Below are 26855 nucleotides of genomic sequence, written 5' to 3'. Positions count from 1 at the left end.
CTGGGGTCAGAGTTGACATTTCAATCAATAGAGAGTTTACTGGAGACAAAGTTCTCCACATTTCCAAAGACAGGAACTTAATGAGTTGAGGATCTAACCTCTAACTTAGATTACAGAAACAACAGTAATTATATGCATATGCAAATAAATTGATGTCTCTTATGAGTATGGAGATCTGATAGGTGAACAGTATTCTAGAAATCTTACAAACATGATGCAATCATTCAAAAGATTATATTTTTAAAACATTAAGTCAAGTTGGTAAGCAGAAATGGGTCGGAGACGAGTCTTCTCTTTAGATATACAGGTGTCCATTTCCTTTGACTTAGTCACTATGATGACAAAACTACAGACAATCCCTTCAACGGCATCATTAGACAAAACAACATAGGTTATCTTTTTTCTCAAGGTTGAGACACACACTCACTGGGACTCGGGCTTTATCCTGATGTATGTTTGCTCTCCAGGAGTCAGGCTAAATGAGAAAGCACTGTTAACTGCATTCCTGACATGGGCCAGACCCCGTCACACCTCAGAGGTCAAATACACAAATGACCTGTAACATTCATAATTATAACCGGAATAAATGCACATTACTAAAACACTTTGATTACATTTTGATTATAACAATTGCTAGTAAATGTATTCAACTCATCAGTAAGCTGAAGAGACATGTAAATCCACCACTTCACATTCTGGACATTTATCAAACCTGATTTAACAGATTGGTACATGATGCATTTGATGTATCAGATTAGTGCGACAATAGTATGATCTCAACAAATTTCTATGTTTGTCACCGATGATGCTAGCATGAAATGTATTGTAGGTTGAGAAAATTTAATTTTCTAAGTTTTAACTATTCAATTACCAAAAGTATATCATTAACCTATCCTGTTTTTTGCTTGCAACCATGTGACAAAAATGTAACATTCCTTAGAAATATTACACCTCGGAGGTAAATAAAATGTGACCATTTAATTTGTATGCAACTTACAGGGTTGAATCCATGTGTCAAGATTAACCATTCAACCTTGTTACCAAAGGTATTACAAGAACAATTATCAAGCAAATGGGGTAACGCAAGTGGATGTACAAACCATATTAGTGTTTATCAGCATTTGGTCACAAACTAGAAATCCCCTATTGAGTTATGGCTCACATTGTGCTTGATATGCTTGAAAATAAAATGATGCTAATCAGGTTTTTTTAAAGACTCGTCACAAATTTTGGAAATTTGCAAAATTAAAGGAAAATAGACTAATAGATGACAATATTTCGTTTGATCCAAGGTTGACGATCAGCTTTTTTCCTGAAGGGTAGCACCCCCTTTTATTGATCATTTATTAAAAAGATTTGTGTAAAGTGCCTGCTGCCCAAATTATTTTTTTATGTTTGCAACCTTTAAATGTGTCTTCTAACCAAAGGCAAGGATAATGTCTCTTCACCCATTTAGAAATGTCCATCCCCTCACTTATCTGGCAGATAGTACATGGCAGTTTGTTATGCTCCATGAGGTCATAAATAGAATAATTTCGGTCTCTTTTTGGTGTGCCACTTTATTCCAACTTTTCGAGTGACAAAATGCTTAACAATGAGGCGAACTCGAATGTTCCAGCATTAAATTAGTTTGTTAATGAATGTTGTCCAGAGAGTTTATTTAGCAGAGGTGGGCCACTTCTATTAAAATAAATGGGAGAAATAAGAACGCCCAACCAATGAGGCAGGAGCTATGAATGCCCAAAGGTCAACGTATGCAGAAAGGAAGTCCCGCCTTACTCGTAAAAGAGCCAATCACCTTTTAGATACTGATATCACCTGCCAATCAACTCGAGAACGAGCATTAGCTACTAAAGCTGGGAAAATGATGTTGTCTTTAGCGTAATATGAGGTAAAGAAGTGCAATTTATGATACCAGTTTTGTCAGATTTTATTGCTGAATTAAAGTATGCTCTTGGATCGTAATCTTGACCCACAGTTTTTGAAATTTCGGTGTTTCCCCCACTCAAGTAGATAGGAAAGTCACATTCATGACTGGAAATAGCCTCCCGGGAGCGTTCCAAAAATGGCCGACAGTGGACTGACTTGCTAGAAAGCCTTTCGCTGTAGTCATTCCACTTTTGTGCACCATTGAGACACATCCAGCAGATGGCGCTACTGCATTGACGCTTAACAAGCCTTCAAACAAAATACGTCACTTGCACACGTCACGCACGCTGTGAGTGTTTGAACGCGGCGGCGCCAAGGCGTGAAATTTGATGGTTCAGTACAGTATCATCAACGTTTTCATGTGTACATATCTAATGATAACAAAAAAAATAATGAATGCGCCCATAATTTGCGCTTGACGCGTTATACATCTGTTACTATTTCTCACAGAGCAGACATGACAGCCACGGTAAGACTTTGCATTAGCCTTAGTACATGCTATTCGCAAACGTTGTAGTTATTTAACAGTTCTGCATAAAATTACACTACAAGTCATTTGCCACCACGTTGTTGTAGACAAACAACTATACAAAATGATTATTGTTTTATTTATTTGTTTTTATAATTTTTTTGTGACGTTGTAAATCACGGTTTGTTTATACAGGCATGGAAAGGCTTGTTCAGCGTTGGAGAGGAGTTTGATGATGAGGTCTGGGACTTTATTTGTCTACTTTGAGTTTTGAGATGCATTATACTACTTTTTAGCTCATAAAGAACTCATTCATCTTCACTTTGAGAACTGGCACAGCTTGTGCTTATTAGTACGTTTCATCTCAATTTAAGATGTTTAGTTGATTAATGCTTATTTCTTTTTACACGTAACGTGTTTTGTTTTACTAATATGACTTTTATTTCAGCAAGCTCTGCGTGTTTAGATGCTTTAAAGGCACATCAATTTTTCCAATAATAATAATAATAATAATTTTTTACTTCTAAATAAATGAATATTAAATGTGAAACGTTTAAAATCATGAGCACTTGCATGAGATGAAACTCCAGTCATATCAGTAACCTCACAAAAGCTGTTTTATTTTACATGGAGATGGTCCCCTCATGGGGGTTGCCATGTTGGGATCACATGACCAACTGAATACTACTTGCTTAATCTCTGTAACCACCCTGTTATTGGACACATTCACTCATGGATTAAATTAATCATGGCCGACTGTGATTAGTGAATTTCTTCAATGGCATCAGAAACTGAAAACTATTGCCATTGATTGATGCTGCATCCATTCATTCCTTGTATACTTATTTGTGCTTGCCTTTTTATCAAGTTTGTTTTCATTAGCTCACATCTTTGACTTTTCACCTTTAGGATTTGCTTGAAGCTGATTGGACGTGTCCATCAGAGCCCTCTTCTGCTTCCACTTCTGCTGCAGCCCCATCATCTTCCTTAAGAACATCATCTGAAAAATCCACCCTTGTTCAACAAAGCTCTGTTAGCTCATCTTCTGGCCCTGAGAAAAGTACTTTAGGATCTGGTTATGTAGCACCTCTGTGTACCCCAACATGCATCCCTTTAAAAGCCTTAAGAGACCAACCCATCCCTAGCCATCAATCACTCTCTTCTTCTGTTCCTTCCCTTCGGGCACCTGCGTCATCTCTGCATCCCTCCTCTAACCAGATACACCCTGCTCCCCCAGCATCTCTCAGTGTCCTGCAGAGAGACCCCCTTCCTCAGGATGACTTTGATGATTGGGACGTGGATTTTGAGGAACTGGATGAAAGAATCCCTCCAAAAGTTTCTCAGCCACAGAAGAATCCAGATTTTCATCCATCACTGGACAGAATTTCACCAGCCAAACGAATGAGACCATCAGCATCTAGTGGAGCAGCCTCGGTGGCAGCAGTTGCACGACTCTTGGTAAACACCTCATTTACTTCCACCAACCAAAGGCCCACACATCTACAGTTGAAGTCAGAAGTTTACATACACTTAGGTTGAAGTCATTATAATTCATTTTTTAACCACTCAACAGATTTCATATTAGCAAACTATAGTTTTGGCAAGTCGTTTAGGACATCTATTTTGTGGATGATATGAGTAATTTTTCCAACAATTGTTTACAGACAGATTGTTTCACTTTTAATTGACTATATCACAATTCCAGTGGGTCAGAAGTTTACATACATTAAGTTACCTGTGCCTTTTAGCAGCTTGGAAAATTCCAGAAAATTATGTCAAGCCTAATTTAGCTTCTGATAGGCTAATTGGAGTCAATTGAAGGTGTACCTGTGGATGTATTTTAAGGCCTACCTTCAAACTCAGTGCCTCTTTGCTTGACATCATAGGAAAATCAAAAGAGATCAGTGTAAACTTCAGAAAAAAAATTGTGGACCTCCACAAGTCTGGTTCATCCTTGGGAGCAATTTCCAAATGCCTGAAGATACCACGTTCATCTGTACAAGCAATAGTATGCAAGTATAAACACCATGGGACCACGCAGTCATCATACCGCTCAGGAAGGAGACTCATTCTGTCTCCTAGAGATGAACGTAGTTTGGTGCAAAAAGTGCAAATCAATCCCAGAACAACAGCAAAGGACCGTGTGAAGATGCTGGAGGAAGCAGGTAGACAAGTATCTATATCCACAGTAAAACGAGTCTTAAATCGACATAACCTGAAAGGCTGCTCAGCAAGGAAGAAGCCACTGCTCCAAAACAGGCATAAAAAGGCCAGACTACAGTTTGCAAGTGCACATGGGGACAAAGATCTTACTTTTTGGAGGTGATTTGCTGCAGGAGGGACTGGTGCACTTCCATCATGAGGAAGCAAAATTGTGTGGATATGTTGAAGCAACATCTCAAGACATCAGCCAGGAATTTAAAGCTCGGCCGCAAATAGGTCTTCCAAATGGACCACGAAACCAAGCATACCTTCAAAGTTGTGGCAAAATGGCTTAAGGACAACAAAGTCAAGGTATTGGAGTAGCCATCACAAAGCCCTAACCTCAATACGATAGAAAATTTGTGGGCAGAACTGAAAAAGCGTGTGCGAGCAAGGAGGCCTACAAACTAGACTCAGTTACACCAGAAGCTTGTGGAAGGCTACCCAAAACATTTGACCCAAGTTAAACAATTTAAAGGTAATGCTACCAAATACTAACAAAGTGTATGTGAACTTCTGACCAACTGGGAATGTGATGAAAGAAATAAAAGCTGAAATAAATCATTCTACTATTATTCTGACATTTCACATTCTTAAAATAAAGTAGTGATCCTAACTGACCTAAGACAGGGTATGTTTTCTACGATTAAATGTCAGGAATTGTGAAAATCTGAACTTAAATGTATTTGGCTAAGGTGTATGTAAACTTCTGACTTCAACTGTATCTACCGCTATCCAGAGTCCAAGTCTCATGCGTGCCCCAACTACACCAGTTTCGCGATTCCCCAGACCTGTGACTCCTAGGCCACCAGTTGTGTCGTCTCAAGGGCGGACCGGTCTTCCGACGCCAAGAACCCCTCTGCAGTCCCGGGGGTCTCTTTTCCATGCAGTGTCTTCAACTCCCAATCCCTCTCCTACACTTACACCTCGTCCCCTCAGCACACCCATCCTGACCAATCACTTGGTCCAGCTGGTGTCTGCAGCCAACAAGACACCTCAGAGACCACAAAGTGGTATGATGCGAACCAAAGCTCGCCGTTTCCCCGGCCCAGCAGGAGCACTACCACAACAGGTTTGGCAGCCACTGCTAATGTTTGTTGTTTATGATACACATTTCTGGCCTATATATATTATTATGTCTTTTGCAATACCTTTTTTCCTTAAAACCTCTGTTTTTATTGATGTTTGTTTTTCTGTAATCATGAATTTTATGTTTTTAACACCACCCACTCCACATTTGAAGTTTTTGATTTATGCGTGTTTGTAGAACTTCAGTACTGTTGTCTTGTAGGTCAGTGCACAGAGTCTTGATGACATTGTTGTGTCAGTTCCTCAGACACCTGCACATGGAGCTGTTGCTCGCCTGCGATGTGAGGTACATAAATGTGGGGTTTTCCACACAAATTTACTGTAACTGGCATTAAAGGGATAGTTCATCCAAAGATTCTCTCATCATTTACTCACCCACATGCCATCCCAGATGTGTATGACTTTCTTCTGCTGAACACAAAGATTTTTAGTTGAATATCTGAGCTTTCTAGGTCCTCACAATGCAAGTGCGATATGATAGGTGTGGGAGAGAAACAGATCAATATGTAAGTCCTTTACTATAAATTCTCTACCCTTACCAATGTGGCAGTATGTAGGAAGAATGCGAATCGGCAAAAACAAAAGAGGACGGAATGTGAAAGTGGAGATTTATTGTAAAAAAAAAAAAAAAGAAAAATAAAGGACTTTATTGGTCTGTTTATTGGTCTGTTTCTCACCCACACTTAGCATATTGCTCCTGAAGATATGAATTTAACCACTGGAGTCTTATTGATTTCTTTTATACTGCCTTTATATGCTTTTGCAGCTTCAAAATGTTGGTATGCATTAATTTGCATTGAGGATCTACAGAGCTGAGATATTCTTCTAAAAATCTTTGTTTTCAACAGAAGGGAAGTCATACACAATTGGAATAGCATGAGGGTGAGTAAATGATGTGAGAATTTTTTATTTTTGGGTGAACTATCCCTTTAATGCTTATAGTGCCATATTCCATTTCTTCCTAATCTAAGGGCCCTCAACATTTTTTTGTCAGCTTCAGTTTCTGAATCGTTTTTGAGCACCAGGGTCTCGTATAAGGGAACACTGTTCATAAGTACATAATCAAAAAATTATTTTAAACAGTATTTTGTTTATTGCTTGCTTTTTGCTTGCCCATTGTTACATAAACAATACAGTTCTGTGGATATACTCGCACAATTTACTTTCACTCATGTAACAACATGCTCCCAAACTTCCAATAATCAGACTGAATGTTGCTGGTGTGTCCATTTTTTTCAACAGGTCTCAAACTCTCAGGTGAGCGAGGAAGAGGAGTTCAGTAGTGGTCCGTGGACAGTGATGAAGTCTGAAATGGGATTGAATGAGAAGAACCCTTCTTGTTTCCTGAACTCTCACAGCATTGTCATGGTGCTACGCAAGGTGAACTCCTATCAGATCACGCATTTGTATTAAGACAGCCATTTTGGAGTGTTTGCTCTAAATAACAGGATTGTTAAAGGAGAATTTCACCCAAAAATGAAAATTCTCTCATTTACTCTTGTCATCCCAGATGTGTATGCAGGGTTCCCACACATCCTGGAAAACCTGGAATTTTGCAATGCAGTTTTCCAGTCATGGAAAAATACCTAAATGTCCTGGAAAATAATTATTTGTCCTGGAAAATATTTAAAAACGGTTAATAAATAATAAAACAGGTTGACTGTGTTGCTAACAAGAACATGTACAAAAACATGGTAACGATCGGGACTCAGTACACATTCGTATAGTTTTGTCACTGCCGGCGGCACATTGTGTAACAACATTAACGGTTAAGACGCTTACACCCTTGAGATTGATTACAGCAGCAGCCAATCGTGTGCTTGGCAGTCGCGGTCCAACCGAGGCAAATCGCTTGATTGGTTACAGCTACGGCCAATCGTGTGCTTGGCTACAGCAGCGCGTGCACAGTGAGAAGTGTGACTTGTGACATTAACAAACTGAATGACCTGGTACATGAACTGAAGGACTGAATGAGAGGGGCATGTTGTTCGTTTACTTCAGCATCAACAAGTGAGTCTACCTTGTTCATCACGGAGAGAAAAGGGCGGAAGAGCTATTAATGTGGAAAAGTGACTGATGTTTATACACGTTGAGGGGCCTTTACATGACTCGCTTCAGCGTCGGCAAATGCATTGAAGTCTATGAAGTGACGCATCAGCGCAACCTCGGCTCCAACTTCACACCAAAGTGTTTTTCACACGTTTTTGCCTCACAAATGATGTCTTTGAGAGTACAAAGCTTAAAGAAATATTTTTAAACTGTTCAGATTTATGAAGAGATATTGAATGCCTCATTTATTTTAATTCATTATTACCTTATCATTTCCGAGTATACAGAGACCCCAGTTATTGAACTACAGTAATTACATTCACCAAAAAAAAAAAAAAAAACGCTAAGACGTTAACAAACTATTTCGATTTTCATTTTCTGCAATCAAAGCAATTGCCTTTTTTTCCTCCTTCCAAATAAATGTTTAAAATGTTTGTGCACACCTCCCGCTTTCTTGCGTGGCAAGCTTGTAAATTCACCCTCTGTGACGCTTTCTGCAATTCTTGTCATGTGGAAGGGCAAAGCGGCGCTTGACGCTGGCATTGAGCGGAGCGTTGATGCCTCGACTCAACTCATGTGAAATGCACTTTACAATGATGAAAGGATATTACTGAAACTCAAAATTATTATTATTAGGCTATTATTGTTGTCTATTCTGATAAAAGTCATGTTCAGCAGTTTTAAATACTGTATTGTTCTTATAATGCTTAAACATTCTACTGAAGTCAGAAGATTTGACATGCAAATTTTAATAAAAGAGAAGGTAAGGATGTTATTGAAACTCGTTATTATTATTAGACTATTATTTTTGTCTTTTTGGATGAAAAGTCAAGCTCGCCAGTTCACAATCTGAATGGAAATTATAGATCTCCTTTGTTCTTTTAATGCTTAAATACTATAAAGTCTCTTGGCAGATTTCGGTTGTGAACATCTCAAAATGATTCAGTGACTCACTTGAAGCACATAAGACACTTGTTTGTCACCACATAGTGGCATCTCCAGAAGTGGTCATTAAACTAATCATTTAATGAAACTGAACAAATTTGTGAAACAGAAGCAAGCCACACCAAAATACCCTTTATTGCAGCTAATTTTACACAATTGTGCAGATCATTTTCTATTCTTGAATCATTAAAATAGCTTAAGTTGGTGCTTTTAGCTTATTCTTTAAAAAATAACCACATGTTCGTGGATCAGTGATTGTCTCAACTTTGTCAACCCTCATGAGTTTGCATCCCTGTGCACTATAAAGTTTAGACAATGATGACAGTCGGACCATTGTGTTGTTTTTATTTGTATTTAATTTTATTTTATATTAATTTGCACTGGGTTGGTAACTTGGTGATTTGGCTTTAATACCTCAGGATGTGAATTCATTTTCAATAATTCAACGGTCGGAGTCAGCTTATACCACGGTTACCACAAATAGTATGCAGAAAACACGGAATCTAGTCATAAAAATGGCATTAGCAATAAAACGCAGAACGTCATGGAATATGACATACAATATTTGGATGAAAATGTTTGAATGTACAATTAATCAAATTAAAATTGTGATATATCCTAGTGTGATAATTAAACTAAAAGAAAGTCTCTAATTTAATTGAATAAATAATCTTCCATGATGCACGCTTCAAAATGAATGTGTAGAGCCATCCTCTCATACACTAAAAACGCCTCATCATGCGTGCGCTTGTGTGTGTGAGATGACTGAGAGAGCATGGGGATTAATAATCACACTGGGCCATGGAGCAAACTGCTTATCTGGAGATGAGAAACCATTAAAAAAAAAAAACACAAGAACGGCAAAATAAAGAATGGAGGCATGTGATTTTGCTTTAACATTAAACTTGCTGGGTGCAAGAAATGTCCTGGAAAATTGTGCCTTGAAAAGAGTGGGAACCCTGGTATGACTTTCCTTTTTCAGCAGAACACAAATAAAGATTCTTAGAAGAATATCTCAAGAATATCTCAAAAATATCTTGTGTTGGTCCACACAATACAAGTGAATAGTGGCCAAAACTTTAAAGGTCCAAAAAGCACATAAAGGCAGCATAAAAGTAATCCATATGACTCCAGTGGTTAAATCCAAATCTTCTGAAGCAATATGATAGGAGTGGCTGAGAAAAAGATAAATATTTAAGTCCTTTTTTTACTGTAAATATCAACTTTCACCAGTCCCCTTATGCATGTTTACGAGAAGACAGAGTTCTTCTGTTTTTAGTGATTCACATTCTTTGTGCATATCGGCACCTTCTGGGCTGGGAGGAGAAAGCAAAAAGGAACAGATAAAGCAAAGGAAAATAAAAAATATTTACACAACAGGTGGCAATATGCATACAAATTGGCAAAAACAGAAGAATAACTCTAAAGAACATGCATAGGAGGGCTGTTTGAAAAAGAAAGATTTATAGTAAAAAAAAGAAAAAAAAAGGACTTAAATATTGATCTGTTTCTCACCCACACCTATCATACCGCTTCTGAAGATATGGATTACTTTGTTCAGGGATGCAAACTTCTCACCTTTCAGCTAAATTCACCTTTTCAGAAGCTAATTTGCCCAAATGCTTTAGGCTTAAACACTTAAAAAAGCTTTAAATACAACAAACAGATCAACTGAAAATGTACATCTGTAACATCTGCTATAACTTTTTAACCTCTAATGAGATTGCATACCTGTTTTTGCTGCCTTTATGTGATTTTTGGAGATTCAAAGTTCTGGTCACCATTCAGTTGCATTGTATGGACCTACAGAGCTGAAATATTTAAAAAAAAATCTTTGTTTGTGTTCTGCAGAAGAAAGAAAGTCATACACATCTGGGATGGCATGAGGGGGAGTAAATGATTAGAGAATTTTAATTCTCGGGTGAACTATCCCGTTAAGGGTAGATCTTTATTACCCCTTAGACTTCTCCTTTTTTTCTTTTTAGCCAAGTCTGGAAATTAGGGATGTTCACATGTAATTGACTAATTGTGAGTACTCATTCAGCACAGAAGATTTTGTACATTTTATAGTTGAATGCATCAATCTGGTGCACTTTGAGAGCAAAATTAAGAGGCTAGATGTATGAAGAACTTTGTGCTCTTGTAAACAATTTTGTGCTCTAGTAGTAATTTAATCTTAAACACATTGGTTGAATAGATATGAATGGTGATGACACGGCAAAAAAGTCACACCCACAAAGCATGGTAAACGAGACTGAGTTTAACGCAGTTCACAAAGACCCTGCACTCTGACCCCAGCTTAGCTGGGATATGTGAAAAAGAATTTCACTGTATATGTGCAAATGTATAATGTATGATAAATCAATTAAATTATTAATTATTAATTATTATTAAAATGGTCAAAACACAAAATCGACTAGAGCATACATTTGAGCCAGGGCTCGACATTAAGCATTGTCATGTGCTTGTCGTCCGGACAAGTAAATTGGTCATTCACTTGTCCGAGTAAAAGTTACTTGTCAGGAGAGGAAAAAAAGGACATTTAAGTTACCTGCTCAAGTAACATGTCATTGTATATATTTTTCTCAAATTATGACCGATGCCCAACCTAATTGTGTACCTATGCAATCAGCTCAATTCTCTGCGACAGAAATGTAAACTGCACTGGGTAGGGGAGGAGACTATTGTCATATGGTAATTATTTTATGTTTATGTTTACGTATGGTAGTCAAATAAAGGAAAGCCTCCATCACCATCATTTACAGCAGGGGTACTCACACTTCTATGGAATGAGATCTACTTTTTCATCATGTTACTGCAGCAAGATCTACCATGTACAATAAAAGCTATACATTATCACAATACCAAAAGTTCAGTAGTCTGTAGTGAAATTTGACGATTCTCAATATCAGCTTCAAAACCACAACAAATAATAACACTAAATAATATGTTAATTATGGAAGAATGGTTTCAAGTTCTTAAGTAATTATTCAAGACTAATAAACAGTCAGTAATAAAATAGCAATAAAAAACAGCAATGAATAGAAATAGATTAAAAATAATAGAATAAATTAAGAACATTCAGTTTTTAACAGTAGTAGGCTATCAAGCATTCAAGTAAACATTCAGAATGAAATGCAACATAAAAATACTACTGATCTTCACTGTATGATTATAATACATTTAATACTTTCTAAAGCTTCTAAAGTTATTCAGTCAAGAGCAGTGAGTGTTTTCTTGTTATGGTTGTTTGATTATTATAATGACACACTAAACGGCAGCAGACTTAAAGTTTGACATTTTAATACAAATCCGCTTTTTTTTTTTTTCTCCGCTGTTTATGTTCACTTTAGACGTCACTCTCTGTGTTTACATGAATACCTCACCAAGATGGGCATTTTGAGGGAATTTTGAAATGTATTTTACCATTTAATATTAGTGTGAACATTTTTGGAACACACGCATGTTCAGCACACACACTTTTGCCGCCTGTCCATCAAATGGAGGGGTGGAAGTGTAAAAATATTAAAAAATATATATATATTTTCGGTTCATTATGAAACTGTGGCAGGACAAATTAGACTAGGTAATTTATGGGGTAATTAGGGGTGGGCGATATACCGGTAGACATGATAAACCGGTAGAAATTGGCAACCGGTATCCTTTTTTGATTATCGCCTGCATCGCGGTTATGCAAAATCGCCACCGCGTGGCTAGAAATGTGCACCTCATTCTATTCACGTAACATGTACGTGGTACATATTCTGTTAGAGGAGGAAGGCATAGCGGCTTTATGTAAGACTGAGAGAACTGAAGAAACAGGGTTTTTCAGGTACTGACAAATTCAATGACACTAATCTCACGTTCTTCTGAATATACTTCTCATCAGACACATGCAGCTGTGTTTCACGTGATTTTCACACGCAATATCTCTGACGCATGAAAGTGTGCGTGAATCCAGCAGGCCCTGCAGACACTTACGCTACTCATCCGGTTTCTCTCAATCGCGGCACAAATTTAAAAACTTGCGTGACCCATTTGAATTCTACTGAATTTTGAGTTTGTAAAGCGCTATGGAGGAAGTCAAACATCTCAAATGGCGAGAGAGCCTGACATTCTAACCAACACTGACGACAGCAAAAACAATGTGTCACGCGCCAACAATTATGTGTCAACTGTTATGCAGTTTTTTTTTTTTTAAACCACATCATCACCCTTAATGAAATTCCATTTGAATGATGTTAGATATTAGAAAACAAACCAGCTTTGCTTTCAGAAATTAAAATATTGTCTACAGAGATAACTTAAACCATCAATGAAGTGTTTTCTAATATTAATACTAGTCAACAACATCAGAGTGAAATGTGAAATTTAGCATTGTGGTAAGGTTGATTACCACTTTTTGCATACCACCAATTATTTTATTTTGTTTACTCTGTCAAGTTTCAAATAAAGAGGAAATTATATAAGAGGAAGTAGTTTTCATTTATAAAGTACTTAATTCAATGACTGGATTTAAAAAAAGTAGGCATAACAGTATGGTTATTTAATATATAAACAAAAATAACTATATTGTGATATATATTGTTATCGTGATATAAATTTAGTCATATCATGATGTAAGATTTTGGTCATATTGCCCACCCCTAGGGGTAATTAATGCGAAACACTGCTATTAATATACTACTTGAAAATTGCAAATTGATTTTCTTTTGCATATTTGCCTGCTGTAGGCAATGCTGAATTATACTGTACTTTCCCTCTGAATATCTCACCAGATGGAGTCAATAATGCATTGAGAATTGTAATGAGAATTGAATTAATTTATATTGTACTTTTACCTTTTTTCCAAAAGAAATGCCAATTAGCTAGCTTATTTAGAAACTGTTCTTGGTATCGTTTGTGACTAAAACAAAATATAAATTTCATGTATGTGTCACATCTGTTATTTTTAACTTGCATTTTAATTAACAAGTAATCGATTACTTGTTTTTTGTGGGTTAGGGTACTTCACTACAAAATTACTCAATTCCCATCACTACTGGAAATAAATATTTGTATTACTTATTTTGTGCTTAGAGTGGAAGTGCAGGACTATAATCGGGGCTAATAAGGAGTCTCAGCTCTCATAATGATTAACACAAACATAATCACCATTGTCATCAGTCACTTTAAAGTGATTATTAACGTAATTTTAATGTTTTGGATTTTTTTGCCCAGTGTGTGATAATGATCCTCTGCTAATGGCACACATGTGTTAAATATTCATTAGGCTGACAAATGCTGATTAGCTTTTCACTTGTTTCTTTACCCGAGGCCTTGGGACTGTGCTGAAACTTATGTTTTTTTCTTCTTCTTTTCTTCTCTTGTTTTTCTCTGGTGTTTATTTGTGACTTGTTATCTGTCTCTCACTCCTCCCTCTAGGCTGCTCTCAGGCAGTTGGCTAAGAATAAGGTCCCTAACATGGCTGTTGTCTTGAAGAGCATAACACACACACATGCAGATGCGAAGGCCGTCTTTAGAGACCCCACAGGTAATAAGAATAATCAGGTTATAATGTAATAAAGGCATTTCAATCATATTCCATGGTATTATTGATTATACTATCAGTGTCTTAAACGCACACTTAAAATTGTACTGCTCTGAGCTGGAAATCAGAGGGTCTGTGACTGAGCTGGCATGTAAGGCTGATTCTCTGTTCTTGGTCTGATTGCACACTCATACACTTGTTAGTGAAAAGCCTCTACTCAAGGCAAACTTTTCTTTTGACTTTTAACTCTTTTTCTGTATTTGTTTGCTCTCCGAAGGTGAGATGCAGGGCACTGTTCATCGTCGCCTGGTGGAAGACAGACAGGGAGAGCTTAAGACAGGAGCTGTGTTACTACTCAAACAAGTAACTACCTTTTAGACATTAACAGGTCATTACTGTGTAAGATACACATCAAATAATATTCACTTGTGATTACATCAGAAATTTCTATTACATCAGAGTCGTTGCCTAGCAGTTAGCGCATGTCATCCGACATGTTGAGCTGTGGCGCAACATAAATCTGGCTCATAACATTTCCAAATCCCATTCCCCATCATTTCTTGTCCTCGCTCTACTGTGTGCCTATCCAATAAAAATGGCAAAAAATAAGACTTTTTTTTTTCACACTTATTTTAAAGGTCGGCGTGTTTTCACCAACACATCGAAATCACTACCTGAACGTCACACCTAATAACCTTCTCAGGATATACTCACCTGATGGAGTTCTGCATAACTCTCAGCTATCCCATCCTCCGCTGGTGAGTCACCCTGTTCTAGTGTATTTCTTAAAGACATCATCTGAAATGGGCTTTCCACCTTGCTTTGACATTGCAATTGCCTTTTAATTAACCTTATATAGTGATCTCCATCATATTGCTTGTCTGTAGCAAGAAGTACAATCTCTGAGGAGATATTCGCCTTCCAGAGCATCATCATCTTTTGTTTTGTGTTCATTTTGTCCTGGTTGTGGTATGTGTAAACAGGAGCTTGCGTTGCCCACCAAGCCTTCAGGGGGCCCTGTCTCTCAAATGGAGCTACACTTTGATGATGAAGATGATGATGAAAATACAGTTCAGAAAAGTGTGGCTGCTGCTGGTTTACATCACACTTCAGAGGTCTCTAATGAGCTCTGTCAAGCACCTACGGGGTCTGGGCTAACCGTGGACACAGCATGGGAAACAGGTGTGTGAGTGTGTGCATTTGTATATCTGTTGAAGTATTGTCATTGCTAATGCACTGTATGATGTGACAGTCATCTAGTTCAGTGGTTCTCAAATGTGTGTTCCGCAGCACACTTGTGTACCGTGGCAGGTGGGCCGGTGTGCCATGGAATTCGCAGAGCTCCTGCATTTGCTAGTGAAAATTACTGCGTGCGAATTCGGACAATTATTTGGCTGCACTGGTGCGAGTGACAGCTGATCTTACACCCAAAGTTATGAACTTATTATTGCAACCTACAATCAGAATAAAAACTCCCTGATGCATCTTGCAGCATATACCAAGTACTTTTAAAAGAGTCACGTCAGTTAGTTTTGCATTCAAAGCGGCAATTTCTCAGACTCACACGGCTGCGAGCGCTCTCCTCTTCTCTCTTTCGCGTGCACACACAGACCGACAGATAGTGAAGATATACCATGTGAAGATGGTTTAAGCGGAGATTCTTGCTTGTAGACATATGTCAAAATGACAGACAGCATTTTGAATAATTAATTATTAATATTAATATACACTTATATACACATATATTAATTAATATACACTTTTTTCTTTTTTTATATTTTTCCACGGGGATAATTTACCATGGTTTCAAGTCCATTTTTAATTTTTGATTTGTGTTTCAGAGGCAGCATAAGGTTTAATACAGTTTAGTTCACATTTATAAGAATGTACGCATCATTGTATTTTGAGAATAAAAATGGTGTGCCTTGGAAATGTAATATTTACAAAGATGTGCCTTGGTACAAAAAAGTTTGAGAACCACTGATCTAGTTCTCCAGTGCTGTTCTTTTCAGTATTTACACAGCACAGATGTAATGTACTCGCTGTCAAAATGTGGGTGTGAGTTAGGGCTGGGCGATATGTAAAAATATATTTATATATCGTCAACCCCCTGCTGAGGGTCGGCGAATATTTTTGCTCTATTGGTTTTGTTTAAACATTTTTATTAATTTATTGAAACACGAAAAACATAAACAAAAGATTTTTCTTAATTCGAATTGCACTTTAAACAAAAAATGCAATAAAATAACAAAGTGACCAAAAAATCTTATTTAACCACCTCCCCAAATCAAAGATTAAGAACTAAAGACAATTATTAAAGTAAAGATGATAATAATAACAGTCAAGCTGGTAACACTATCTTGACGGTCCCCCTACAGATATTTAACTTGACCATAAGTGACTTATCAACTGACTTGCTATAGCTAGTAAACAGTGTTTCAACAAACATTCAGTAGACTTTCAGTAGCCTGTATATAGATCTTTATTAATGACGTACATACATTTCTTTGCTTACCTTCTCATTTTCTTATTTCACCTGTTACCCAAAGGTGTTTTGGAAATGCTCTACTGACTGTTTGTTGCATATGAATTTCCTATCAGTACAGAGTCACTTTATAGATGAACAGTTGATACTACATTAGTTAACTAGGGACCATCAAAATAAAGTGAACATCTAAGGAATACGGTTAACTGACTGCTACATGTCTCCTTTTTGAAACAGACTATCGACAGATGGTAAATACCAATACTGATAATAACACACAGGAATAGCAGCATCACATTGCAACCAGCACATAGACCTTATGTAAAAGAAGTCATTGTTTTGTCCAACAATTTTAATGAACTGATGTTCTCAACAATAATGTGAGTAGATCATTAATAAAGATAATATATATATATATATATATATATATATATATATATATATATATATATATATATATATATATATATATATATATACAGCCTACTGAAAATCTACAGAATGTTTGTTGAAACACTGTTTACTAGCTATGGCAAGTCAGTTGAGAAGTCTAACTAAACTCAAAGCACCTCCTGAGATGATCAGAGATAATTTGCAGCATTCTCATAGAAGACATTATTCTTGCAAACAGTTTTCAGACAAATGAAACAGGAAAAAAAAAGAGTGAAAACTTTTTATATGCGTGTGTTCCACATGACAGGCTCCTGCTGCGCACGCCTCTGAACAAACAGCGCATCAGGGCATTGACAGCTTTTCTTTTGTCTGTTCTTAAAAATATAATAAAGTGTGTTTCTTCAAGCGCGTCTTCCTGACTAACAGCATTTCTTGTCATGTGTCACTCTGAGACGTCTAACAGGTCGCCCGCCTGTTGCGGGTAGATGAAAATTACCCACGCATGAAACACATTTGGACGAGGAGCTTGTGAACTGGATTCAGCCTTGTCACATGTGGCGGGTGATGTGTGGTAGTTTCACACCCTGGGCTACTGTTTAATATATTTGCTGACTTCCCAGATCCATGGTTTTGCCATTTCCCAATATTGACGTTCATCGCCTGTCAATTGAGTGTCGCAATCGGCATCGGGATCTTTGTAACATATCGTTGATATCCGATAACATCATCATATCGCCCAGCCCTATTGAGTCAGTTTGGTTATAGAATGCGGGTGTCACTCTTATAACTGAACTGTGTGTAAACATAATTGTATTTAGCACTCTACAACAGGACTGACAACCCTATTCTTCTGCTGTGTAGCCGAAAACAATACATTTGAAATGGTGAATTGCACTATTGTATGTTATAAACATCAAGTATATGAGTATAAGCATCTTTGATGGACCCTTGATTAAATGGATCTAGTTCTTGAATGAGCTAACATGATGTATATGGTTATCGACCAAATTTTTGAGAGTACCGTTGTATCAGTTCTTGCTTATCACACACCCCGAAGCTGGACTCATTTTCATTCATTAATTTTTCACATCATTTTCTCTCTCTTATTTGAACTTAAGATATGAATATTTCAGATAAGACGAATGCAATTACCTTTAATGGCCTTTATCACACAATTCATCAGACTATTACATTTCAGCAAATGGTGTTTTGTCTTTCAAACAGTGAGTGCAAAGCTCTGTTTTTTTTCTATATTTGTTTGAGGAAAAAAATAATTTTACTTTAATTTTGTGTCATTGAAAAACTGTGCATTGTTAATTTGTTTTTATGTTTGTGTGTGAATGTTTCTCTTCCTAAGATGATCTTGATGAGCTGCTCGGGGAGTTACCTGTGGAGTCATATGGAGTACATTAATCCACATGCTCACTTTAAATATATTGTTTGCAGTAGACCATGCCTGATTTTAATAGATTCTATGACCATACCTACTATTAAAAACAACATGGCAAAACAACAACACCCACTAACTAATGACCTCATTACTTTTGTTCAGGTTTTGTGTAAACCTTTGTAAATATGTACATAAATCACTTGTCTCTTGCATAAATTGAAGCAATAAATACACGATAAGACCTGTAAATCGATATGTTCAGTTCTTGAGTGGCTGGTTGTGTTGCGGACAAATGCATGCTGCATTTTGTAGCCGGTATTAAAAGTTGAAAGAACATGTTTGTACACATCAGTGTTAATTTCATGCTGAAATTAGCCAGTAGTCTGGTGTGCCCTTTTTTTGTTGCAAGCTTGGGTTGTGAATTTAAATCAGCCATTAAGACTACAGTTTGCCAGCTGGATTCACCCTTAAATGACTTGAATGGCATAATCAGTCATTTCTGATGTGCAAGCAGAGTGGCTTGCATAATGGGGTTTGCTCATGCTGTTTAAAAGCTTTTCCATGTCTTTGTGGAGGATGTCTTGAGTGGTTGACATTTTTTGTCATATCTCTAATTTTAAATTTTACTTGTCTTCGTTATGAATTGCCCTGTACTATGTTTTTTTTGGTCTCAGTGTCTCACTGTGTGTATTATTGATTTGTAGATTAGGTGTATTCACTGTCATTATAAAGTCATGAATGTATTATCACTTTTTTTCTCCCTGACAAATCAACTCTTGTGTAATAATTGATTAAATATTAAATCTCCTGCTGTCCCTGTATAACAGGTGGGTAAGATGGGGGTCATATGGTTCTGTGCTAGCAGATTTTAGATTATGCCAAGCATATTGCTGTCATTTATTTGACTGAGTGCATTTATATTAGTGTATCTACTTGCCTAGGATTTTCTATTGCAAACAACCTACATCCCAAACATCTTATGTATATGAACAGGTACAGTGCATCCGGGAAGTATTCACAGCGCTTCTCTTTTTCTACATTTTATGTTACAGCCTTATTCCAAAATGGATTAAATTCATTATTTTCCTCAAAATTCTACAAACAATACCCCATAATGACAACGTGAAAAGTTTGTTTGAAATCTTTGCAAATTTATTAAAAAGAAAAAAAAATCACGTACATAAGTATTCACAGCCTTTGCTCAATACTTTGTTGAAGCACCTTTGGCACCAATTACAGCCTCAAGTCTTTTTGAGTATGATGCTACAAGCTTGGCACACCTATTTTTGGGCAGTTTCTCCCATTCTTTTTTGCAGGACCTCTCAAGCTCCATCAGGTTGGATGGGGAGCGGCAGTGCACAGCCATTTTCAGATCTCTCCAGAGATGTTCAATCGGGTTCAAGTCTGGGCTCTGGCTGGGCCACTCAAGCACATTCACAGAGTTGTCTCGTAGCCACTCCTTTGTTATCTTGGCTGTGTGCTTAGGGTCGTTGTCCTGTTGGAAGATGAACCTTCACCCCAGTCTGAGGTCCCGAGCACTCTGGAGCAGGTTTTCATCAAGGATGTCTCTGTACATTGCTGCATTCATCTTTCCCTCGATCCTGACTAGTCTCCCAGTTCCTGCCGCTGAAAAACATCCCGACAGCATGATGCTGCCACCACCATGCTTCACTGTAGGGATGGTATTGGCCAGGTGATGAGCGGTGCCTGGTTTCCTCCAGACATGATGCTTGTCATTCAGGCCAAAGAGTTCAATCTTTGTTTCTCATGGTCTGAGAGTTCTTCAGGTGCCTTTTGGCAAACTCCATCATGTGCCTTTTACTGAGGAGTGGCTTCCGTCTGGCCACTCTACCATACAGGCCTGATTGGAGTGCTGCAGAGGTGGTTGTTCTTCTGGAAGGTTCTCCTCTCTCCACAGAGAAATGCTGGAGCTCTGTCAGAGTGACCATCGGGTTCTTGGTCACCTCCCTGACTTTGTAACATAACAAAATGTGGAAAAAGTGAAGCGCTGTGAATACTTTCCGGATGCACTAAGGGATATTTCACCCAAAAATTTTATTTATTTTATCATTTACTTTCCCTCATGCCATCCCAGATGTGTATGACTTTCTTCTGCAGAATACAAACATTTTTAGAAAAACATTTCAGCTCTGTAGGTTCATACAATGCAAGTGAATGGTGATCAGACCTTGTACCTCCAAAAAAACCACATTAAGGAGACATAAAAGTAATCCATATGCCATCAGTGGTTAAATCCATATCTTCAGAAGCGATATGACAGGTATGGGAGAGAAACAGATCAATATTGAAGCCTTTTTAAGATAAAATCTCCATTTTCACTTACAGAAAGTGGAACTAAACTGGCGCCACATGTGACTTACAGATGTAAAAGTGAGAGTGGAGATTTAGAGTAAAAAACAATGACATACATTTTGATCTGTTTCTCACCCACACCTATTATATTGCTTCTGAAGACATGGATTTAACCACTGGAGTCTTATGGATTACTTTATGTTTCCTTTATGGGAGCTACAAAGGTCTGATAACCATTCACTTGCATTGTTTGGACTTACAGAGCTTAAATAATCTTCTTAAATATATTTGTTTGTGTTCAGCAGAAGAAAGAAAGTCATACACATCTGAGATGATATGAGGGTGGGTAAATGATGAGAGCATTTTCATTTTTTGGGTGAACTATCCCTTTAAATGGTTAAATGCACCATTAACAGGTTAATTGTAATTCTAAAATTGTTTTGGAGTCTCATAGACATTTTCACCGTTCAATAAACGTTCTTGAACTCATGTTGCAGTGCCTAAGTAGAATATTGAGCTCAGAACAAAAAAGGATCCAATCTGTCAGCATGTCACAGATATCTCTTGTTACTTAGAGATTTAATGTGTGAGCTTTATCTATTGTACAGAGAAGTAATCCATGTTTAAACTTTGCTCATTACTGCAGCTCAAGGTGCACAGGGACCTTGCTTTAGTCGCTTCATTAAGTCATTAACAGTCTGGAAGCTCTACAGCTGTCAACAATATTGGTGAGTTCCACTGTGATATTGGTGGTAGATGAGCTTTGAATGACATATGTGAGTAATAAAGCACAGGAATGATCAGTGACTGCAATATGGCATTCATCTTTTCAAGTATCATTTGTACTCTCCCATTGGGTCAGTGTTTATAAACATTAATTTCTTTACAAAGGATATGCGCTAGGCATAATACTTTATTCTGTTTTATAAAATGGGAAATGTGTTTACTCGTTTACAGCACTCTTGGCTTGTCTAGAGTCTGTCATATAAAACACCCTAATAATCTCTTGTGGATGCAGAAACTGAAGTAGTCGCAAGGGGGCGACTTGAGCACTAATTAAGCACGTGTACGGAGTCATTACTGTGCCCAATGTGCTTCCGCAAAGTTTTTAGCTGCGGTCCATGAATAAATTACTTTCTCTTACCTCCTTTTTCTTTAGGACTTGGTAATTAACCGACACTTGAACGGAAGCCAGAATTAATCGGTAGGGTACAACGGGGCTAAAGGCTCCATTTATTTATTTTTTCTCCCAAAACACTATCACATCACTTTCCTAAACACCCGTTGGACACTATGAACTGGAAAAATGTCCTGTTCCATGAGATCTTTGCGTGTGGTGTCTATATGTTGATTTTTAGGCTATTTGATCTAGTTTTTTATTATTTTTTAAAACGCTGCAGTTTTGTTTACTGCTAACTATTGCCCCATTATCTACACGATATCACTTTAAATCCCCTAGGGGCCTTTTACCCCAAGTGAGGGAGACTTTTACCCCCAAGAGACCTTTTTGTAAAATCTAAATTTTAATCGAAACAACCTTCCGTTATTTTATTTTTTTTTTTTTCACACAATTTATGTTGCTACATCAATATTCAATATTTTATATATATATATATATATATATATATATATATATATATATATATATTAACCTTGATACATCTTGTGACCAGAAAAAAGCTACATTTCCTTAAGGAGTGCCTTTAGCCCTGTTGTACCCTATCTCTTCTCTCAGTTTGAAATAGCATCTATTGTTAAACATTAAAGACACTTAAATAATCAATCGCCCTACTCTTAAGTATTGACTAGACTACCTTCCCCCTTTGAGCTCCCATGTTGCCTCTTTGAATGCACAAAGTCTCTAAAAGAAAGTTTCCCTTTCGTGATTTTCCTTGACTGAATTGTGAGCTTTCTCATTCGGCTGGAAGAAGTGTTTGTGGTGAATCTGCTGGTGTAAATCATTAGTCTAACTAGACAGTTTGTCTCTCACTGGATATCTGGTTATGCTACTCCAGGTTTCAGTGATGTTCAATTAAACCCCTGGACCAATAAGACGCAAATTTCTCTGACGCTGTCAGTGTCAAGTTGTTATTTTGTCCTGGAAATGCCAGGCAAGTCAGATAAACTTGAGATTATCAGCATTTAGAGCAATACCTGAGAAAAAGAAAAAAACCTCCCTACTCTTTTCCAATTTTGCTATATCTGGTAGCCATCAGTCTGATCGCTCTTACATGGATCAAATTAGATATCCATTTCCAATGGGAAATACCAGTGCAAGGCAACAAAATAATAGCGTTAGGGGCTGTTCAAACAAGAGTTGCACAGGAGTCATTGTCAAAAGTTGAAGGAACATTCCTGGTTCAGTTCAAATTAAGTTTAGTCGACAGCATTTGTGGCATTATGTTGATTACCACAAAAATGGGGCCCGCCCCGGTAGGAAAGCTCCGCAAAAAAAAAAAAAAAAAAAAAAAAAAAAAAATGCTTGAGGGGTGACATGATGTTCTGGGTATACGCGCGAATACGCTGTTGTCAGCGCTTTTAGAGCGAGATGTATACAGGTGAGTTTTTTAAGTAGGGTTCGGGTTTGTAATTTATTAAAAAAAAATATATATATAGGCCATCCGACCTTGTTTCGCGCACGCGCTCTCACTCACAGATACGCGTGAACGGATGAGTTAGGGGCCGTTCACACCGAACGTGTTTTTGCCTGCCTCTGCTCTGTTTTTCCATTGTTTTCCGGTGTAAACGCGCTGGATGAACGTCCATACATGCTGCACCGCGTCTCGCTGTTTTTTCAGTGTCTCACGGAGGACTGGCACATTTTTAGGCACTGTGTCAAGTTAATAAGAGCTTCAGGTTTCAAAAATGCATGCCGAGACACCTGCGTTCTGTATCAGTCGTTGCATTGTGTCTAGATTTATTTATTTCTTTATTTATTTTAGCGCAGGTGTCACAAAGATTTAAGGTTCTGAACAAGTTCAGGTTGCAAAGAGGTACTGTTACAATGTTTAACATTATTCCAGATTGTTCTGCAACAAGCAAAGTTTCAGCGTTGATAAACGGCAATGTTTTTTTTCTCCTTCTGCTCTAGTGTGCTGAGGGGTCGCCGGCTTGGTCGGATGCTTGGGGCCTCAGAAATCGTAACCCGCCACTGCATAAAAGTAATCTGTAAGACTCCAGTAGTCGAAAGAAAGTCATACACATCTGGGGTTGCATGAGGAATAATAGATATGATTATAAGTTAATGATGAGGGAATTTTCATTTTTGGGTGAACTATCCCTTTAAGCTGGCATAGGAGGAAGTATTTTAATATTGAAAAGGTTACACACTTCAGCTACAAACTTTGCTGTCCTCATGAAGATCAGAGTGTCTCGGCTGTCCACAAGAGTCAACATATGGATCTTCTGTGCAACTGTTTTGCAGTGTAAAGGCACCTATAGAATAGATGAAGCCTAAGAAAGTTATTTTCTATGGCAAGTCAAAAAGGCGATTAAAAAATGTCATTTAAAATTTCTTGCTGTAAGTATATAGTTTATGAAAAAAACATCTAATGGGGTCGTTTTCATCGAATGCGTGAATGTATCCATCTGTGCTGTTTTCAATTGTTTTTCTACATAAACATCTTTGTTTTTCTATACGGATATCTTTGATCATTGTGCCACGTCTTGCTGTTTTTTTTATTTTTTTTATTTAGCATCTCACCCAGGACAGCTGTTTAGATGCCGTTTCAGATTAAAAAGAATGTCAACTTTTATAAAGTACTCCTCCTGACACCTGCATTCTCTTTTATTTTTTACGCTGTGTCCAGTTTTTTTTTTTTTTTCTTTGTGCAAGAACGTGTTAGGTCTGAATGGCCCCTGAGGTTACAGAATTATCTGCAAATTTGTGAAATCAATTGCTGGATATTGTGGGGAACAAAAGGTAGTAGTTCTAGTAAGAGGAATTTCAATACAGGGCCTTCTTGCAAGCACTGTAATTACCTAGAGGCATCAGTCCACCATAACTGTAAAACAGGACCATACCATTACATACATCATAAAAGCTGTAGCCACTGCACCTGATATGGGGATTAAAATCTGAAGTGTTATGTCAATGTGTTCTCATTCATTCTGGACCATATGGCAGTAGTTATTTTCCCCCAGGTCATGACTGTATGTTTTATATGCCCTTTACTCTTCCCAATAGCTCTGGCTGTACTCATGTCATTACAGGCTGTCAGAGCTCCACTCTAAAGTTCCAGCCTTGCCTATTGATCTGTGTGCCAAACACACTCTGCCTTGAATCAAAGCAGTGTGTGTGTGAGTGAATGTGTGTCCCGTACACCCATTTTGCATAAATGTATTTGCAGAGATTCATAAATTACCTCTTTTCTCGTTCTCCTCTCTGTTCCTCACATCTGCGTACCCAGGGCTGAAACAGATGAGAAAATCAGGGGACTGGAATGAGGAAATGAAGGTGTGCCGGAGAGAGACTGATGAGGGAGAGATAGGCAGAATAAAATGGGTGTCAAGGGTAATGAAAGAGAGAGAGAGAGAGAGACTGATGAACATTTTATCCACCTCACCGAAAAACAGAGGGAGATGTTTACGGTCTGTTGTGAAAGATAAAAACAAGCTTCCTGCTTTCTCGCCTGGTTGATATGTGGAAGTTTATGAGAGGTGAAGAGAGCTCAAGGAGCCGTCCAGTTCCTCAGGCTCTTCTGTCTTAATGCAGTCTGGCGTCCGCAGCAAGATGAGGCGTGAAATATGTGGTGGAGAGCAGGCGCAGAGGATGTCATTCACTGCAAGACTGTCAGGAGGAGAGATGGAAGCAGAAATAAATGTGAAAATTATTATCGAATGATCTTCTACAGTTTGCGTACGTTGATGGAGGAATGACATTTATTTTATATTGGATTTTTTTACCAGCTGGTCTCATCCATTTAAATTTTATTTTTATCCCCCTCTGGCATATCCGTACTTTCCTCAAAATTCTGCTCTCGCTGTCATCTTATTTTTCATCTCACAGTCTCTGCACTCTTCCAGCTCTCTCTTTCTCTTTTTTTGTCCCACTTTATTCCTGTCAGCTTCCATTACGACACACACTTGTAGCTTCTCTTTCTCTCTCTCTCTCTCTCTCTCTCTCTCTCTCTCTCTCTCTCTCTCTCTCTCCTTGTTTCAGTATCTCTCTTACTTTATTCTCCCCCACCCCCTTTAATTGTTTTTGACATGAATGTTGTGCAGACGCAAGCACTAAACACAAAGGCATATCTCTCTTATATTACACATCATTGCAGTGTGATAGCTGCCCTCCGGGCAGGAAATACAGTATCTGTCAATTGTACAAAAGTGGCGACTCTCCTCCCCTCTGTTCTCCATTCTTTTCACTATGCCTCTCCCCCTCCTCTCCCCTCTCTGTTTGAGATTCTTTCCCGTCTCCTCAGTTCCTTCTTTTTGCCATTCGTTACCCTCAATCTGCTTCTTGTATCCATCCATCACCCTCTAAACGGAGATGAGTGAAGTGTGAATGCACGCAGGAGGAGAGGAGAGACAAAAGAGCACGAGAGAGGGAAGAGCACAGGCAGGGATTCAGTGACCATCTCCTGGAGAGCAAGAGAGAGCGAGAAACGCTCTGTGCCCCCTCTCACTCTCTCTCTCCGTTTCACAGTGCTTGTGTCTCTACACGTGAATGTGTGTGTGTAGCTCACATCTGTACCGGCTCAGCTGTTATTCGCTGTCGGCGTGGATACAGTGGGGAGTGGAGCAAGAAGGTGCGTGATGTTGGTCTGGCTGGACTAGAGCGGGAAGCGTTGGGACTGGGAGAAGCTCACACACTCCGTCGACTCAGGATCAACGACAGCATCTTCTCAGGCCCTCTCTGACCCACCTCCTTCTATCTGTCTCTCTCTCTCTCTCACTTTCTCCTTCTCTCTCTCTCTTACACACACTCATGCTCGGCTGGATGTTGTGTCGTTAGGCTGCACGTGAGGTGCTTAGAATTGCCATTGGTTGTCCAGTGACTTTGTGGATTTGTGTGTGCATGTGCATGAATTTGACGATGGGGTCAGGATTAGATTTTTAA

The 26855-nt window shown here is 38.1% G+C and overlaps 2 protein-coding genes across 2 annotated transcripts in view; both read left to right on the top strand.

The window, feature by feature from the left end:
• Window positions 1–137: 137 nt before the first annotated feature.
• LOC127450816 (homologous recombination OB-fold protein-like) lies at window positions 138–18650 on the top strand. The gene is made up of 11 exons (XM_051715201.1): window positions 138–2398; window positions 2594–2638; window positions 3308–3856; window positions 5340–5672; window positions 5892–5975; window positions 6932–7069; window positions 14108–14216; window positions 14491–14576; window positions 14852–14971; window positions 15197–15395; window positions 18449–18650. The coding sequence occupies exons 1-11, from the start codon at window positions 2387–2389 to the stop codon at window positions 18502–18504; spliced, it is 1731 nt and encodes a 576-aa protein (XP_051571161.1). The 5' UTR covers window positions 138–2386; the 3' UTR covers window positions 18505–18650.
• Window positions 18651–26470: 7820 nt separating this feature from the next.
• LOC127450817 (acid-sensing ion channel 2) overlaps window positions 26471–26855 on the top strand; it is a 731245-nt gene continuing 730860 nt past the window's right edge. The window contains exon 1 of the mRNA XM_051715203.1: window positions 26471–26762. The gene's annotated coding sequence lies outside the window, so the exon portion shown is untranslated. The remainder of the gene's footprint in view (window positions 26763–26855) is intronic.

This window comes from Myxocyprinus asiaticus, chromosome 13 (assembly GCF_019703515.2).
Source record: "Myxocyprinus asiaticus isolate MX2 ecotype Aquarium Trade chromosome 13, UBuf_Myxa_2, whole genome shotgun sequence".
In the NCBI taxonomy this organism is placed as follows: Eukaryota; Metazoa; Chordata; class Actinopteri; order Cypriniformes; family Catostomidae; genus Myxocyprinus; species Myxocyprinus asiaticus.
The sequence above is the reverse complement of the archived record's forward strand: the minus strand, read 5'-3'. Positions and strand labels throughout refer to the sequence as shown.

Excerpts from the sequence above, each read along its gene's own strand:
- LOC127450816 (XM_051715201.1), top strand. Across the intron at positions 5,673-5,891 it reads CAGGAGCACTACCACAACAG|GTCAGTGCACAGAGTCTTGA; the intron begins GTTTGGCAGCCA and ends GTTGTCTTGTAG. Across the intron at positions 14,972-15,196 it reads AGCTATCCCATCCTCCGCTG|GAGCTTGCGTTGCCCACCAA; the intron begins GTGAGTCACCCT and ends ATGTGTAAACAG.